The following is a 19709-nucleotide window of genomic DNA, read 5'->3' as shown; positions in this document are numbered from 1 at the left end:
CGGAAAAGGTAGGACTTATTTTGATTTGAGCGTCAACTTCATTACTTGATCCACTTAGCATGCGCACAATCGGGGGCCTATGGGGGAAAAATGGCGCATCGTTAGTATCAAAGCTGACGGCTAATCGAATATGACGAGCACACTTTTCGCGTTGCACAGAAGCGCCAACAGAATCAAAAACATAAGCTCCGTGCCCCCAGCCCCAAACTGTTGTTGTTGTTTTCGACTTCACGAAGAAAGAAAAACAAGCCCGCAAAAATGTGCGATCGCCACAAGCGGAATAGCAAAAACAAAAAATAAAACAAAATCACGTAAATAAACCACCGCAACCATAATAATGTCCAGCAGCGAAGATCTTCTTCGGTCGAAGAAAGTGGTGGTTCAGGGGGGGTGGGGGGTGGTGGTGGGAAATGGCCAGTCCAACTAGCGATCGACGACGGCGACGGCGACGACGACGATGATCCGGCGTCTGCCAGTCGGCATATGACGTCACGGTTTACGAAGTCTCCCACCGTATATAAGGTGTGTTCCATCGGTCGGCACTGTTTATTCGTGAACGAAATCTGAGCGTGTTAACGTGGAAACAATAAACAGCAACAATTATTAGAAGTGCAATTTTGGTGCGAAGGTTCGAGAGAGTGTGATCTTTGTAAATTGCGACACCGAAGCAAGTGATTTTTTTTCTGTTTTGGAAAGTAAAAACAAAATTGATTCGGTAGGGATTGAGATATAGTAGTAGAAGGTTGTCATTTCTCGTCTTGGGAAAGGTGAAGAAAGTGATTGAAAAAATAAAATAAAACGGGAAACCCCAGCGGGGGACAAAAACAAACACAAAGGAAAATTGTTGGTGGAAAAACAGCTGTGGGAGCAGTGGGAAATAGATAACAGTTGAAGTGCCTTACATTTGTGTTGTTGAATCAAACAAGTGAACACTGCATAGTCGAGCACCAGAACCGGAAGCGAGTGCAACAGAAACAAAAAAAAATGGTGTTCAGTAAAAGCGTCGGCCTCGGTGCGCTGCTTCTGGCCGCAACACTACTGTCGTATTGTTCCGGTTCCGCAATTCCCATGTGGGAATACCTGAGTCGGGGTGAAAAGGTAGGTTGAAAGAGCTAACTGCGTGAGACAGGTCGCGGCAGGTTCGCAAAGCTAATGTGGAATTCCGAGAAAATGGGTCTCGCGGATGCAATAAGGCGACGACTGTATTGCTAATTGTCTATGGGATACGGGGCGAATTGAAATGAGTGTTGTTATCTTTACAAGTAAATCGGTTTCGTGTACGATCTGTTGCTTTGTTTTACGCAAGCGCTGGGGATCGCCTGGTGGTAAAAATTTTATGCTGTAGCATTTTTCGGTCAGAAAACCATTACTAACTGTTGCAATGTTTGTGTTTTTAACAATACAGAAACTATACGTTCTGGAATCATAATCAAATATAAACATCACAATTGATCATCATTTATCTTTCATGAGATCAGACCAGCACTCAATAAGCGGGATGGGATGAAGTATCGACTGTCGTCAATGACCCTATCTGACCTTAAAAAACACCAGAATACAACAGTGCGGCTTAGTGCACGGCTTCGTGCCATCACTCCGATGCCGATGATGCGCGACTCGTCGTTGTTGGGTTCAATAAAAAAAAACTTGTTTGAACCTACGAGCAGACCTTTTGAATCTTAAAACGAACAGGAAGGAAGAGCACAGTGCGTGGGTATACGAAGAGATTCGTTTCAATCCACCTGCCTGTCAATCAAACCCTTCTTAACGACCAGAACACAAATCAACCAGCAAGGGAAGAACTTCTGAGAGTCACGGTCTTTCATAGACCGTCAAGGAAGACGCTCCATCGGTGTGATTATGTCTGAAGATACGACGCACAGGGAAGTTTCAAGTTTGTTTCTCAGTCAAGTGACGTAATTTTTCCCTTCTTTAGAGCCCTCTGTAGCAGTTTAGAAGCAAAAAATTCCTCCTGATAATTTGAGGCATTTGTTGATTCAATGGATATTAAATTCTACATCAGTCGATACGGCCGATCGTTCATCGTTGTCACGATTAATGTTCTGACGATTGATGCTGCCTAGTGCCTTGAGATTTCATATGAGGAAGTACACACGATAGAGATGAAAAAAAAACACACACAGTAAAGATTCGAATCAACAGTTGCGACTTTGTCGATAAGCTGTTTGGTTATTCGAAACCCAGACAGCTTGCCCAGAGGGGGGAGTGTCGATCAGCGAACGGAACTGGAGTTAGCTGCAGAACTACTCTGGTATCTCGGAAGAATGCCGTAGCAGCTCATGCATTTACATAAAGCGATCGAACTGATCGGGGGTCCAATAATTTATGGCGAACTTTAGCGGCTACGCTCATGTTTATTCATCAGTAGAAAACACAACAAACGGAGAGAGATTCACAAACTTCGATAACCTTGGGCGACCTTGACAGGCAAGCTTCCCCGCTCGCTTATCGTTCACCTGGGTTTGCGATTCCCGAAGATCCGCTTTATTATGACGTTGCGGTGAAGAAGGTTAAGACCGGCCCAACACTCAACCCCCCGTCATAAATTAGATCTGCAACTCGACAACTTCGACGAAGCGTAAGAGAAAAGAACGCTGCTCTTTAGCGAATTCCGTGCGTGTGTTCTTTTCTTCGTTCCGGGACGACACGATGGCGCTGAATAAAATTAGCCAGTTTATAGAAATGAGCTTAGTCGACAGTCAGACCGGCGATAGCATCGGATTACCTGGGGCCCGGTCTCATCTTCTCAACCACTGCTTCGTCGGTTTTCGATGAAGGATAGCTTAAGCATCGGGGATGACCCTGAAGCGAATCTTCCTGGTTCGATCCGGCGCGTGGTGTTGAGCGAAACCTTTATTTTGCGTGTGCGAGAAACAAGTTTCACTATTATCTGCTACCTATCGAAAATATTCGGCAAACGGAGCAGGATCTGGCGGTAGAGTTATTGAACTTTTTGGCATTTTTCTGCTGGCGTGATCGTTGCTATTTTCGCCTCCTCTTCATTACGTTTGATAATTTATTGGCGAGAAGCGACGATACACACCGGCATAATTTTACATTTGGGATCATACGCTTGTAGTTGTGCTTTGTGTCCTCACGTTTGGCAGAACGGGACTTCAAGGTCAGTATAGGGGCTGACCGAAGTTTGATCGGCAGCTGAATTGCGCTAGACTTGAAGGTTTCCGATGCAAATTAGAATGGAGCTTTACACTAAAACCAATTACATACTCTTCGTGTTGTTTCTAAAATTACTCTTGATTGATGAAGCCTTGTGCGTGAGATGGTTTTCTATACTTCAGTATGGTATGCAAACAAAGCGTCACTTGTAAGAAATTCGAAATCAACTCGCCACGATGCGAAAAAAAAATACTAAAGACCAAGTCACTCGGCCTCAAGCCGATTTTTGCATTTGATGCAGCCTCAGCGGTTAGAAGAAAAGAAAAATTTTTTAGAACATTTGAGTAAAGAATTTCGAACTTAACAATTGAAGCAACTGTTTCAATCGTTTTCTGTCGAAAGCGTTTCGAGAGCTGTTTTTACTGGGCTGTTGTTCGTCGTTTCAACTTCGTGCTCAGCTATTTGCACAGGACTCAGACTGTGCATCGAATAAGCAGTTGGAATTTTGGCAGCTAATCGAGCATTGATGAATTTGTTTTGCAAAAAATTAGCACCATCCAAGCCAAAAGCTTATCTTTGTTACAGTTGAAGTCAGCTAGCTAACCCTGGTTACTATAAGAGGCACAAATCTCCAAATAACTAAAAGACGTTCCACCTGAGCCAATTAGTTCTGATAAACGGGTATTCTTGATTAAACTGAAAGCACATTGACGATGTCGTAGTTGGTGAAATGTTCAAATATTTTTAACATTTATTGCTTAAGTTGGTATTCATACAAGTACACACACAGAACCATCAACAAATCGCTTGCCAAACAATTGAAATTTTAATCTTTTTTTACTTTGACTATACTTCAGAACAATGAACCGGGATTTTTCTTATCACCACGAAGTTAAATTTATTTCTACTATGGGTTTTGATTTACTGGCTTGTTTTAGGAAAACTTTTCATGTATTTCAGAGCAAACGTTCTATAATACGTTAATTATTTTTACTTCTCAGATTGACACGTGAATATTTTAGTTTGAATAATTCCACTAACACACAAATTGTTAAATTTAGTGTTCTATCTCAGAAGTAAAAAAGTTCGGATAATAGGGAATGTTTTCGCTAAAGCTGTTTGAGCAGTTTTGGACTTGTATTTTAAGCTGCCTGTTTTGTCTTTCTCAACTTTTCTTATAGTTTATGCAATCACTGTGAAAACCGACTTTTTGAACCGAGGCCAGGGGGGCCGACTTTCATATACCATTCGACTCAGTTCGTCGAGTACGCAAAATGTCTGTGTGTGCGCGTATGTGTGTATGTAACGTTTTTTGCACTAACTTTTCTCAGAGATGGATGAACCGACTTTCATTAACTTAGAATGTGCAAAAAAAATGAAAGTATGTGTTCTAACTTTTCTCATAGATGGCGCGACCGATTTTCACAAACTTAGGTTTAAGTGAAAGGTCCTGTGGTCCCATACGCAATTCTTGAATTTCATCTGGATCCGACTTCCGGATCCGAAAATATAGTGTAAAGTGTGTTAAAAATTTTATACCGTCATTGAAAAGGGCGAAAAAACGTCAACAGTTTTCTAAATCGACCTCAAATCTTCTCCAATTGATAATTTTTATCAGTAGACGATCAAACAAACCGATTTTGATTTTAAGAATCGAAGGAAATTATTTTGAAGAATACCACAGTATTATAAAAGGTGATTTTTTTTAGGTTAGGATTTTCATGCATTAGTATTTGCTCAGATTTTTTGAGGTTATGATTTTCATGCATTATTATTTGCTCAGTATGCTCTGACATTTCATCATGAATAGACTTACTAACGAGCAACGCTTGCAAATCAGTGAATGGGCCCTAGAAAAGTTGGCAGAAAATCCGCTTTTCTATCGACAAATTTTGTTCAGCGATGAGGCTCATTTCTGGTTGAATGGCTACGTAAATAAGCAAAATTGCCGCATTTGGAGTGAAGAGCAACCAGAAGCCGTTCAAGAACTGCCCATGCATCCCGAAAAATGCACTGTTTGGTGTGGTTTGTACGCTGGTGGAATCATTGGACCGTATTTTTTCAAAGATGCTGTTGGACGCAACGTTACAGTGAATGGCGATCGCTATCGTTCGATGCTAACAAACTTTTTGTTGCCAAAAATGGAAGAACTGAACTTGGTTGACATGTGGTTTCAACAAGATGGCGCTACATGCCACACAGCTCGCGATTCTATGGCCATTTTGAGGGAAAACTTCGGAGAACAATTCATCTCAAGAAATAGACCGGTAAGTTGGCCACCAAGATCATGCGATTTGACGCCTTTAGACTATTTTTTGTGGGGCTACGTCAAGTCTAAAGTCTACAGAAATAAGCCAGTAACTATTCCAGCTTTGGAAGACAACATTTCCGAAGAAATTCGGGCTATTCCGGCCGAAATGCTCGAAAAAGTTGCCCAAAATTGGACTTTCCGAATGGACCACCTAAGACGCAGCCGCGGTCAACATTTAAATGAAATTATCTTCAAAAAGTAAATGTCATGTACCAATCTAACGTTTAAAATAAAGAACCGATGAGATTTTTCAAATTTTATGCGTTTTATTGTTTAAAAAAGTTCTCAAGCTCTTAAAAAATCACCCTGTATATGATAGTGTGATTGATATGAGAAAGGCATCATTACACCACTAGGTGGATTAAAACAGGTTTTTTTTATCTACTCTTCACGCCACGCAACTGCACAAACTTCTAAGCAGCTTTTGGAATACACGCAGAAAAAAATGAAATTTACCCGACATGTAAATCAGTAGACATCAGTTGAATCGAAAATCTGATTTGAAACTGATGATCAATTGAAAATTAAATTGAAAAGTATTAACTTTCCAATGAACAGGACTGTACACTAAAACAAACGCGAAGTTTTCTTTCAAAGTATAGTAAAGAAGCATAAAGTAACTTTCCGTTTAATTTTCTACTCCAAATATGTGCATCAAAATTGATGTAAATTCACAAAATATTACTGCTTCAATACGCAAAACATTTTTTGTTGCTAAAAATTCCGTGTGTACTTTCAAGTTGCCAAAATTTGCCGCGAACTTTTATGTGGCGAGAAACTTTGCTCGGAGCTTGTTATGTACTGTTAAGTTTCCAAACGTTCCATCTGTACTTCTGTTTACTAGTACGGCAAAGTTCACGTGGAGTTTTGAACTTGGATGAGGATGGTTTTTTGTATATTTTGGAACGTTTGGTTGCTTGTAATTTTTCGCGTTCAATTTTTGGTATGATCCAATCCTGTGTTTTTTGGTTACTTTATTTATTCGAATATTTGATAATTGATAATTTGATAATTCCTGCCAATATGTTTGATGACAAATATCTACTAGGTGAGAGTGCAGAGTCTACGAGAGTGAAATGTGTCAAAACTTTCATTTCTTTCAAAAACGGGTTAGTGTAGAAATGGTTTTTATCCCTATCTAATGTTAAAAAAATAATAGGCAGTTTTGGTTTTCCGAGTACGAGCACTGCACACTGAAAATAATTTTTATCTATTTTTTGGGGAGAAATCACTCATTGTCGAGCTCTTTTATAAGCTTTCCAAAATAAGGTTGTCATTTACTCAAACTTTGTCTTGATCGTAAAAAAATGGGTAGCGTTCTTTGTTATGGCATAAAATTTTAACTAAACATACATTTACCTAAATTTTGAAGTTGTTGATTTTGGGTAGGGTTTGACCCAAAATTAGGTAGCGGCTGGTAAGAGTGTACTTCTGACTACGGAAAAGTTCAGGTGGAGTTTTGAGCTTGAATGAGGATGGATTTTTGGCATGATCCAATCCTGTATTTTTTGATTATTTTATTTATTCTAATATTTGATATTTCCTACCAATATGCTGGACGACAAATATATACAAGGTGAGAGTGCAGAATCTACGAGAGTTCAATCGGAATGGAAAACAAAAACTAGAGTGAAATATGTCAAAACTTTCATTTCTTTCAAAAACGATTTAGTGCCTACAATGATTTTTATCTCTATCCAATGTCAAAAAAAAAGTAACAGGTAGTTTTTATTTTCCGTGTACGAGCACTGCAGGTAAAAATCATTGTGAATCGACTTTTGTCATTGTCGATTCTTGAAACTTTTGTTGAATATCGATACTGTGGAACTAGAAAACTGTCTAATTTTGAGCACTTTCCGACTTACGGTGAAAATCTTAATGGGTAAGCACGTGGTATCGTGTTAGTCCGGAGAAAATTCGAGTATTTTGCAAGAAAGAAAGGATTTTTATCCGTACTTTGACGACTTGACGCAGCCACACAGCGAGATTTTCGCTTGTAGTCCAGTGAAAAGAAAGTCCATTGGCACTATAAACGAAAATTAACTGGTAAAATAACCTATGTTGCTGTGCCATCAAATCGGCGTCATCTCGAGTGAGGTGACTCTAAACCAGTAAAAGAAGAAGAAGAGCACTTTCCATTCAATTTCGAGGTTCCGATTAAAAACTGCATAAGATATTCATTTAAGTTAATATTCTTTTATTTGTGCCAGGTTTTAAGCTTGTTGCGGTTCTTCACTGGGATAAACGGCATACGACATTTGCAATTTATGTTCTTTTGACTCAATTTTTGGGTTGGACACGGCTTGCTCCATTTTTATTTTATTCAATAGACTTATTGTAGTTGGATGGTTTGGATCTATTTTTTTGACCTGCGAATGGAAGGATTATTTCAAAAACTAAAAATTTGTTGAAAATATAGTATACGAAACCGGAAAACTTTAACTCCCAATTTGAGCATTTTCCATTCAATTTTGGAGTTCCAAAAAAACAAAACAAAAAAAAACTCTCTGCTGAATACAATGGTTCGTTATTATTGAGATATTTTTATCTTAAAACGCACTCTAAAAACTGAATCTGCTGCTTTAAATCTTGTACATTTTCGTCTTCTGAGCCAGGTATATTGAATAGTTGTGAATTGCATATTTTTTCGATTGATTTAACACATTATTCATCTGTTTTGATATATTTTAAAGTGTTATATTTTACGTTCCTGCGTCAAATTCTTATTATGTTTGTAAGAGATTCAAGTCACACGAATTGTTTCGTACTTGTAATTACCTCACTTGTGAAATACATTTTTTGTGTGGCTTAGGAAAGCAAGTAATATGTTTGAAGCGTGATTAACACGTTCTGTTAAGTTTACCGGTTGACGAAACGTGATCAGCATTTCGTTGCGTGCAATTTCTAAGAAAACGTTTGCCATTCCCATTTGCGATGAGGAAGTTTGTATGCAATTCTTATGGGGACATACCTCGTCAATTTCACGGAACATTTTGTTGAAAAGCACGGGTGACTGCCCTCAAAAATGAAGCTCATTTTGACGTTGACGTCGAAATTTTTCTTATTAGCATAGGTAAAATTTATTTTGTTGTTGTTCAACGATTTGACATTGAACATTTCAAGTTTTGATAAAAAAAAATTGTTCGCCGAGTATCTTTAGAGTATCTTCGTTCGGAAGTAGACAGAAGCAACGATAAAATTTAAAATTCATCAAAACCACTTTCCAGTCGGACTTCCGTTCATGAAACCATTTAGCACATGTGGATATGATAAACTGGTTAGTCGACTCATTATTTTGTGGCCACCAACATTGCCGTCACTACCGGGGAAGTGAAAAATTACTCATGCGATTTGGTTGAAAGTGAAAAGTAGGTACTACTCGGCACAAGCCATTAATGCTAAAAATAATATAAAACCACCTCAATCACTTCAATGCTGGGTAAAATGTCCATCAGCTAAAAAGTGTATGCTTTTGAAAAAATACAAACAGTAGCCATACCTTTCGAGCCCCGACTTCGCTTAGCCTATCTCGTGAAACATTCGACAGTTTTTGATAGCTCTTGTTGTTTTGGTTCTCCGTGGTTCAAGATCCGGTTTAGTTCATGGCGACACTGAACACAGGAATGAGTTGTTTTCGTTTCTGAACCCGGGAGTTAATTTTGATTTTTTTTTGTTCGAGCTGAAATTGGGTAATTATATTTTTTAGTGGTATTAAATGAACCGGTAGTGGTCGATAGTAAATCTTTTAAGGAGTCATTTCGTGTTATGTTGTATGAACAGCAAGTAGTTTGCTCTCGGAGATCTTCTGCTTACGATGAATGTTTGATGATCGTGTATTGTTTCAATACATAAAAATTGTAGTTTTATCTTCTTCGGTCATAAAATTAACAAAACATCGGTGTGGTCAAACGGTGTCGGAATCCGAGCTACTTTGTATGTTTTATAATTTTTCACGATCGGTTCCGGTACATGAAACCTGTCAACTCAGTGATAGGACGTAAAAAAGTGAAACCACATACCACAAAGACCTGTAACAGTTAATTACTTTTGTGATTTTTTTATGATCTATTTAAGAATTATGTAGTTTACTGCATGGGCTATAAACCTACTGAGTAGGTTTAAACAACAATCTGCCTATGACTCATAGGAAGTGCGATGCCCAAGGCAAACATCTCTCTTTCTCGCAAATCTTTATTTGAAGGCTGAACTCACTTTTCTTTTCTTCGTTATGGCTTCATCGGGTTTCGGTTGACCAATTAACGTTTCAATTTATTCGACAGTGATTTTTTTTCTCGCGGTTTCATTTACCTAGAGTTTTGACTGTCTGTTCGCAAACCGACAACGGGGCCAGGGTTGAATCTCGACATCCAGCAGTGTTTACAGCAGAGCGCTTTGTTTTCGTGAACGTGGTTCGTCGCCCGTGGCATTTAAGTCACGCGGCAACCGATCGTCACACTTTCGCATTTTTTTGGTAAACAAACCAACTGACCATCTCGATTGTTTGATCATTTTCACTTTCAGATGTCACACCTGTACTCGATGTTTGCCAAACAGGTGTCGAGCCATTGCAAAAACTCGCAGGACATGCCGACCAACATGTGCAAACGAAATCTGCTGATGTACGGCATCAACAAGCTGCAGGACATGAACGAATCTCATCTGGACTCGATGGACCCGTACCAGCGTGGAGCCCACGATATAAGTGAGTATTGACATGTAAATAAGGCTTTAGTTTGTTGGTTGTTTCGGGTGTTTTTTTGTGTGGTTGTTGCTGGTGCCGTCTCGATGTTTCGAGATTGAACACTTGCGTCGAGCGTGCCAATCAGCGTACTTCCTGGCGTGTCGCGGCATTTCGAGAGACTTCAAACATTCGGTGCGTTCTCGAAAGCTAAATGGAGATATAAACGAAAAAAAAAACTTCGAAGCAGGCACATTTTTTGTCCGTAGGAAACTCAATGTCAACACGTTTGAGGAAGTTTGAGAAGGTAGCGTTTGTGAAATGATGAGGATTGAGTGTCTGAATGTCGACTGGTACCGTATGTGTATTCCGTCGGAATTTGGCCATCTCGTGATCGATAGACTTGATTTGTTGTTTTTCTTAACATTGGCCTTTGACACGGATGGGCATTGAATACATGATGATGCTGGTTTCTAGTAATTGGCAGTAATCGTTTCAAAATTATGATGTTGTGCAGTGTTGTTTATTTGGTTAATACGTTATAGCAATTAGGATGGATATATTTCTGTCAACTATTGTAGGAAATGTTTGTCAAACTTTTTACAAAGTGTAATAATGTGTGGCATTTTGTAATGGCAAAGTATTTACAGTCATCAACGGTTCGGCATTTGAAAACAAATCAAAGTAGTCATCAACGATGTTAGCAAATCCTGGCACCTTAATTTACACAATTTCCTTATTTTGTTTTGGGTTTGATTGTCATATTTCGAACAATAATGTAATTTTTTATATGAAAGTTAAATTAACTTCACGAAATTTTTAAATGGTTTGTTAAAAGGACAGCTGGAAAAATCTAAGCGCTAACAAGTTCCTATCTGATGACTCGCCGTAAGTCCGTGACGCCATTTGTACCGGGGTTTGGCGTCAGTGCCAGTTCTATTTTTAATTATAACTAGTAAAAAAAATTGTGACCTTAAAAGAACATATTGCAAAAACGTTCAGTTTTTTGTTGAACATAAATTTTCTGGTTTAAATTCTTTCTGCAATGTGTAAATCAATTTGAAGCAATGCTTTTTATTGAACTGGGAAAACTAGTTATTATAATGATTATTACTGAGCTTAATAATTTCGATATAAGAAACATTGCAGTTAACATCCATCCGAGTCCGGGAATCGACATCGTTTTTGCATCGTACCACCACTTCGCTATTTCTCGCGAAACTGGAACAAATAAAAACTGTGCGAGGGAAAAGATTTCGATATTTCACGAAAAGATGCGCTTAGGAGCATAGAAAATTCATCGGTCTGCCGAGTAGATGAAATTAAAATCTAAGGGCATGTTCAGGAGTGTTCTAGTTCTAGATGCATAATTTATGACAGTTTTGAAATTCAAATCTAGAATTTATAACAAAATAAACTGGCAGTTCCAGTAGCGTTTTATCACTGTTTCAAATATAGAAAAAATAGAACGGCAGCGTATACCAGTTTTAGATTTGACAGTACAACTATTCGAATAAATAAAACCAAAACGGCTTGCTGGGGTTACGTTTGTTTCAGTTTCAGTTATATTATAGACCACCCATATGAATCTGGCAGCTGCTGAATTTGCTCTAAGGATCCGCTTTTCGAATATACTATTAGATATCTGTTTTGTAGATAGGTAAATTGAGGAATTCTACAAACAAATTATTCAGGCGTGTACTTTGTGCGTTTGGTTTAATGTTTTTTTGTATTAAATTGAAATGAAGGTTGTTCAAACACTACCCTTTTTCAATCCTAACTATTTCAAACTATTAAACAAAATTCTTTGTACGCTTTATTAATTCATTCAGTTCCAGAAATTTAAGATTGCTGAGATATTCAATAATTATACATTTTGCCGAAACGATTACCAAGCAAAAGCCAGTAAAAACCTCGGCATTTTTTCGTCCAAGATTTAGTCATAAAATGGAAGTATGTAGTATGTTTTTATCTACAACTATACCTTAAAATAATTTAAACTGAGGATAGCTAGCATCGTGGCTTGCATATGGACTTTTAATCAGTACCCAACGGAAAGCCAGACTGGAAACTAACTTATAAAATTAAAATCGCAAAAAATAGTTACCATTGGGATACTCAAATCGTTCTGCCAAGTGAACTACTATGGGTGTGACTCGAACTTCAGTTTCGCTTCATTGATTTCATTTCGTACGGAAATGTATGATCCGTATTGAAAATCTAAGAAACACAAATTAATCTGTGCACTTGACATCTCTGCTTCCCGGTTGCCCACTTCCAACGAGGCAGGACAACTTTTACACAAAAATGTCTTTAAATGTTAGTCCAATACAAAATTCTGTTTTTATTTATTCAATTGTGCATTATTAGTCATCCTAAAACTAATTACAGTTCCTTAGTAAAGCTGCATGAAGAAACTACGAACTTTTGAGTTTACCCCAGCCGTTAGGGCCTGCGTAGACTTCTCTGCAAATGAACCAAAACCTTCGAATTTTTTCTATAGTTGTAGTTCGTTGTTTATATTGAGAGAGTTTTCTCTTCACCAGAGCCCAATACAACTCGATTGAACGAAAATCCAGGCAGTTAGGTGGATTAACTTCTTTTGATGCAACATGGACTCCATTCGTTTTACACCATTCAAAAACATAGTGACAAGATGCCGAGTCAGGCCAGATGAGGCGTCATGACTGCAAAGCAATACGTACAATCGCTTCTTCAAGCATTCTTCACGGTATATTTCCTAGTTTACCGTTCTGGTAGTGATGAAGCTTTCGTTTGCTCGATCACATCTGCATGTTGCTTACCAAACCAAACATTTTTTTCGGAAACTTGGTATTTTTCTTTGTCTTGATGTGCTTTTCTACACCATTCCGTTGCGTAGCAGTATGAAAAGACATTCCGGAAAGCTGCTCTAAGTCTTCCGGCATATATGTTCCACCATCCATTATCACGCAGGAAAACTATGTCAAACATTCGTGAATACAATTTTCGAACTTGGGTTCCAGTCGTCACATTCATTCAGGGGTTAGCCAAATTTTGTGCTAGGGCACATAACCGTTTTTAATGATGTTTACGTTTCGTCTTTGACTCATCAGTGAATAGCAGTTCAAATTGAACTGCTTAATGCTATGCACTGATGAGTCAAAGACGAAACGTAAACGTAACGTCACATTCAGTTTATCATTACTGTTCGGTATAGTTCTAACTTTAATCAACTTCATACCTTGCCGGTGCTTGGAAGTATGTACGAAAGTTTGAGACATTTCTATTTTCTTAGCCACAGTACGTTCTGAAAGATCTGGTCTGTTCTGCAATATTGTCTTCATCTTTGCATCCTTCTGATGGTTCCTGAGATCCGTTTTGGTTCGCTCTTAACCTTCCAGGCTGTTTTCAAACGTGTATCGAATAATTTAAGAACGTTGGGGACAGTGTGTGCAGGAAAAGCAAATTTTTCAGTAAATTTTCTTACTAACAGAATCGGATTTTCACTGCGACCGCACACAATTGCTTTTTTAACTTGCTCTTTTTTCAACGCCATCTTCGATCTACAAAAAATTAATTGCACATAATGAACAGACATACGTTCATCAGTCTGCGAAATGTTTCACGCATTGGTGAAGTATTTCCAGAGATATACGTATTTAGGGGTGTCCAGATTTTGTGGCGATCATGCCTTATATACAAAAAGTCAATGTGTAGAAGTTCATTAAATTTTGTGTGCAGAATTAAAAAATTTCTGGTGTCGAGACGTTCAGATGCAAAAGGCCTTCGGTGACAATTGTATGTCGCGAGCAAGTGTTTTTGATCGGTACAAGTTGTTCAAAGAGGGTCGAGAACACGTTGATGACGAATCACGTTCATGATGGCCATCAACATCAATTGATGATGGACACGTCAATAAAATCAAGGAATTGGTGCCCGCGAATCGACGATTAACACGATTGGTTCCAAAATCACTCATTGATCCTTCATGATTTTTTCGCCGAAAATTCAACCAATATCGTCCCGCACCCACCGAATTCGCCTGATTTAGCTCCGTGTGATTTTTGGCTATTCAGCAAACTCAGAAAACCGCTCCGAAGAAACCGTTTTGAGTCAATTGAACATATATTACGTGAATCTTTACGCGTATTAAAGGTTATAGCCTGTTCGCACTATACCGGGACGACCGGGACGGGACCATCCGGGACTATCCGGGACGTTTTTCCCTCATCGGTAATGACTGAGCTACCAGCATGTGTATGTATTGGAATCCCGGATCCGGGATAAAATCCATTTGGTTGCCGCCGATATTCCTCAGTCATCGCCGATGAGGAAAAAAACGTCCCGGATAGTCCCGTCCCGGTCGTCCCAGTATAGTGCGAACAGGCTATTATTCCGGAAATTCACTTTGACAACTATTTTGAGGGCCCAAGTGTATTGGGGTCGGAGATAATTACTTTAAGGGGGACGTAATAGATTTAGAAGAATAAATAAAGTATTTTGAAATTATAAACAAAGTCGTACTATTTTCTACCCACAGTAGTATTTCAAATACTAGTCTGAAGCTAACATAAAGTGTCTGTTTGTTTTTGTACAGATACCGTATTCTTGTTAAAAAATTTCTAGTTTTTAGTTGGTTTGACAAAAAGTTCGTGACTAAAAGTTGACGAGGTCCGTGCAGCTGGCAACTCAACCTACCCTTTTCATCTCTACCCGCTTTTTTCTGCATTACTTGCTTAAAAACACATTCAAATTTGAGCAAAGACCACACTCTTCTCATGGTTCAACAAAAAATACTATCAAAACGATCTACTTTCGTTGTTCGATCGCAAACTGAATCATCAATATTATGAGTATCTTTAATAAAAGCAAACGGAATTCGAATTTGTCTTTAATTCAATTTTGAAACACAGCGAAGTTCAAGTAGCAATAATTGATTTGCATATCTATTCTGTAAAAAAACGAAAATAATCGTGTGAAAAGAGAAAAACCACGATTTGAAAAGTACTTTCTGAGATGCATATTTGCCCGAATCACTTTGACAATAAACCAGCGGAATTGATAGTCGAAATACTCCAGTATCATTTTTTGTTTGTTTTGAATAAAGCGAAACCTATTCTGATCAGATTTTTTTTGCACCTAGATTCGAGTTTGAAAACATTCAGCCGGCAAGACCGATGGTCTTATCGTTTTCAACTAACTGCTTCTCCTTGGCTATAGCAGCCTCACAGCTTGAGATCATGAATTTACGATAGTAATCATGAACATCCTTGATGCATTTATCTTTAGCTAACCTACAAGAGAAAAGTTTGTGTTCATTTTAAATCATTTTATCCCAGATAATTCCCGAAAACTGCAAATAATGAGTAGTAATAACATTTTTCTGACACCACAGTCAATTTGATTGGTCAAAAACGTCCATTAGGGGTCTAGCTCATCGGGGCATCATCTCATCTCCGTTGAAGTGATTGGTGACTGAGCGGGGGGGTTGCATACAGCTAGCAGCTTAACCTTCGTCATTGAAAATGACGTCCGATCGTCTGCCTTTGCACGTCGCATAAATCTCGCTTCGGACACTGTACACAGCCAACGAACGAACAAACTAACCAAAGGAGGAAACCGGTACGATTCGGTTCGGTTGGTCGATCGATCAAAGAAAGGTTCGAGGAAGTAACCTCGAACTTTTCTTTTTACGATGTTAACTTTACCCCGAAGCATTCACGACTCGGTGCTGTAATTTATTGCTTTTAAGTTGCACATCATGTTATCTTTATCGATGAAATATGCTAACGGGTTTCCCTTTCGTTCTTCTATTGCAGTCTGGGATGCCATGATGGATGGCCACACCACGAAGGGCAAAAAGAAGAACCATCAAACGACACCGGCCCCGGCACTGATCGTCAGCGGACAGTACGATCACAACCCACTGTTCGATGAGCCCAATGCGCAGCAGCAGAATCGCAAACAAGACAACAATGGAGGTTCCTATGGATTTTACGATGAGTACAGCAACGCAGCTTCCGCTCAGGATCTGCAGTATGCCATACCGCAGGGCGCACGACCATCGGAGGGAAGCTCAATTTTCGAACGCTACCAAGGAGCTGCCTCGATGAACTTTGACAATCTTGCACCGGTTGAGCAGAACACAAACTTCCTGTCCGGTCCAATGGTGGTTCGTCTGCGTCCCGATGGAACCCCAGTGGATGAAACTCATCATTCGACTTTACCCAAAGACGATGATATCAAGGAAATGACAATCGGCCAGGAAAGGATGCCGACGTTCCACCAGATCTACGCCAATCTGAAGCACAATGATGATGCTCACGATCATCACGGATTGCCTTCGACGACAGAAACGGCCACTCCGCTGTCTGCTAATGGCTTTGTCAAATCCTACCGAACAGAATACAGACTAGCGAATTGAGCGCCGTGGGTGTGGTGGCAATTTACGTAGGGATCCCTGGATTGTGATTTTAATTAAGTATGCTAACATTAACAAAAAACTACAGGACTCACGGTCACTCCGACAAACATGACATCGCAAAAAAAACGCAACGATAACACAACGGAACAAACGTAAGAGCTTAGACAAAGCTGTCGAATCGAACCGTGACGACGGGAACCGCAATATTGCTAGTTATTAAGGGAGAAACGTATCCGCAAGGAAGTACCGTATAATTTGCCAAAATTTAATTCCTATAACGACGACGTTCATTCCCCGTGTAGTCCCAAGCGGCAAGGTTGACGAGTTCGGGAACCTATCGAACGAGAGATCTTCCAGGAATTGGAATGCATGCTCGCCTCATAAACAAACTGTGATTGGTGCAGTTCCTGGAAATGCTGCAAAACAAAAAAAAAACACTCGCGAATCACGCGCCTTGGGACATGCGATGCCGCTAGATCGGGGCTAATGGAACACCGAAAACAACATTCATTTAATGCTAATATATTTATTACAAATCATTGTCACTCATTTTCATTATATTAGTTATGTTTTCTGTCGCGCAGTGAGTAAACCTGCGAAATCAGAAGTGAAAAAAGTAGGCAAGCGAAATGGACAATTGCAAGTTCTCAGTCGCTAGGGCTAGGGCCAGGGCAGCGAGTGTGTGGACCTCCGTCTAAACTGCATGTCCCCTCAGGCGGGGACATAGGCAGTGCTAAAAATGGTGGCACCACAAACACCACGAATACTAAATTAGACAGTAAACTGGAATGAAACAAAAAGGTTGTGAAAAAGTGTTGTAAGAAAACATTAGAATACGATGGGAATTTATGTCTTAAATTATTAGATGCTTCAAGCATAGCTATTTATGAGTAATTTTAATCGTACTGCAAATACTACTAATACTACCAAGGTCGATTTTCTGTTGTTGCTTTCGTATCAAATTTTCGAAACAAATGAAAGGAAGTGAAGCGTGCTTTGTCGTACGTAGAATTAGCCAGTAACAAACGGACGCACACCGGAATACTTTCTTCCGACAGTTGGCAGGAAAATGAAATGAAATTTGGTACGAAATTAAATGGTATTCCAAATTGTTTGGAGAGTTAAAGAATTTACATATTCATTAAGGTTTTAGTATAATCGGAAGCTTTTGTGTAGTAGATGAAACGACTAGCAGAGCATGACCAGGTGAAAGCATACAACTGTGAAACCCTAGTTTTGATTCTGCTGTACGTTGACATAAGCAACAAGATGCAACAGTTGGGAAGCAATAGAAACAAACTGGCAAAAAATAGATGCCAATTTCGTTATTAGTTCGTAGGAAAAGCAAGATCAAAAAACAAACAAAAAGTAAGAACCAAGCGAATGTGATTTAATTGATATACTTTTAGTTATGTAAGCGAATGGACGCATCCAGTGCTTCGGTTGCGTGGAGGATATTTTTCAATAACTTTTTGAACGAAGTGAAAAACATTTGTAAGAATATCACATATGAAACACAATCAATAAATTGTATTTATAAAATAATTAGTAGGTTTTCTTTTTGGTTCAGAATATCACAAGTACTTTGAATTAGTCAATATAAGGAACCGCTAAAAACTAAATAGTTATTCTAAAACCACTTTGTTGAATTATTAAAAATGGTCGTGTTTCAATATATTAACTGTTTCGCATTTGTGGTCTGTTGTCAACAATCGAGGAAGAAGGTTTTGCTGTCGTTCAATCTTATAATTTTAGTGACGACTTATTATTTGATAAGTTGAACTAGATTTGCATTTAATACTGCATTATTATTTAGTACTCTTTTTGTTTTTTTTTAATTGGAAGGGAAAACGAAGTACACCTCTCTTATTTAGCGAATGGTGACATAACAAATGAACAAGCATTCATCTTTGACAGTTCAGCGGTACTGTTTACAAACAAGCTAAAAAAAAATTCGAGGAGCAAATTTCAAACAATTGTCGTTCTACTTCGCAACTAGCCACTTTTATTCGATAAATCTTTGAAACAAACCGAATCGAATCGTCAACAAATGTTTTTTAACTCTATTTAGGTGAAATGGACCGTGAATGGACTCATCCGCCTGTCAACGGACAAATAAAAAAAAACTTTATTTACAAACAGTACTGCTGAATTGTCAAAATTTGTTCATCCGATTGAGGCTACCCACATTAGGTTTTGCACGATGACCACTTGAATGAACTACCAATGAACTGCCGATGAATCAAGTTCATCTTTTGACAGCTATCAGTGGTTTATTTACGTATCTATTAGGTTTTGCACGAACATGCCATAACCTCACAAAATTAACAGAATGAACTTTTTTTTTTGACAATCGACGTGTTTACAGTTTGTTTACAGTTTAAAAGTTCATCAGAGGTTCATCGTTCGAATGTAAAAATTGCAAGTCGCCTCACACCAAACAGATTCGTACATAGATCGCTCCTTCATGCTGAAAACACATACATTTTTAACTTTTAACAAAACAAGTGCACGGCAACTATCAAAGATGAACTTGATTCATCGGCAGTTCATTTGTGTCGTCATCGTGCAAAACCTAATTAGGTTTTTTACCGTCACTGCTAACCTCAATTAGGTTTTGCACGATGACCACTCGAATAAACTACCAATGAACTGCCGATGAATCAAGTTCACCTTTTGACAGCTATCAGTGGTTTGTTTACATATTTATTAACACGTATTCAAATTAGAATGAACGCAATGAACACATAAACAAACCACTGATAGGTGTCAAAATTGATTCATTTTGTTCACTTTTGTGAGGTTATGTCATGTTCGTGCAAAACCTAATCGGATGAACACATTTTGACAGTTCAGCAGTACTGTTTGTAAACAGAGATTTTTATGTTTGTCTGTTGACAAATTGGATGAGAGCATTTACGGTCCATATCGCCTAAACAAAGCATTAAAACATTTGCTCACGATTTAATACGGTTTGTTTTTGAGATTTATTAAAGAAAAGTAACTAGTTGCAAAGTGTAAAGATGATTGTTTGAAATGTGTTCTTCGATTTTTGTTTAAGCTTGTTTGTAAACAGTACCGCTGAACTGCCAAGGATGAATTTTTGCTCATTCGTGACGTCACGATTCAAAAATTCAATTAACACGAAGTCAAATTAAAATGAACGCAATGAACAC

At 38.6% G+C, this 19709-nt stretch overlaps 1 protein-coding gene across 1 annotated transcript; it reads left to right on the top strand.

Moving 5' to 3' along the window:
• The first annotated feature begins 562 nt into the window (after positions 1–562).
• On the top strand, positions 563–18078 carry LOC131435855 (rhythmically expressed gene 5 protein). The gene is made up of 3 exons (XM_058604092.1): positions 563–1098; positions 9971–10151; positions 15929–18078. The coding sequence occupies exons 1-3, from the start codon at positions 985–987 to the stop codon at positions 16531–16533; spliced, it is 900 nt and encodes a 299-aa protein (XP_058460075.1). The 5' UTR covers positions 563–984; the 3' UTR covers positions 16534–18078.
• Positions 18079–19709: the final 1631 nt, after the last annotated feature.

Source organism: Malaya genurostris, chromosome 3 (assembly GCF_030247185.1).
Source record: "Malaya genurostris strain Urasoe2022 chromosome 3, Malgen_1.1, whole genome shotgun sequence".
Lineage (NCBI taxonomy): Eukaryota > Metazoa > Arthropoda > Insecta > Diptera > Culicidae > Malaya > Malaya genurostris.
Note: the sequence above shows the minus strand (reverse complement) of the source record. Positions and strands in the feature narration are given on the sequence as shown.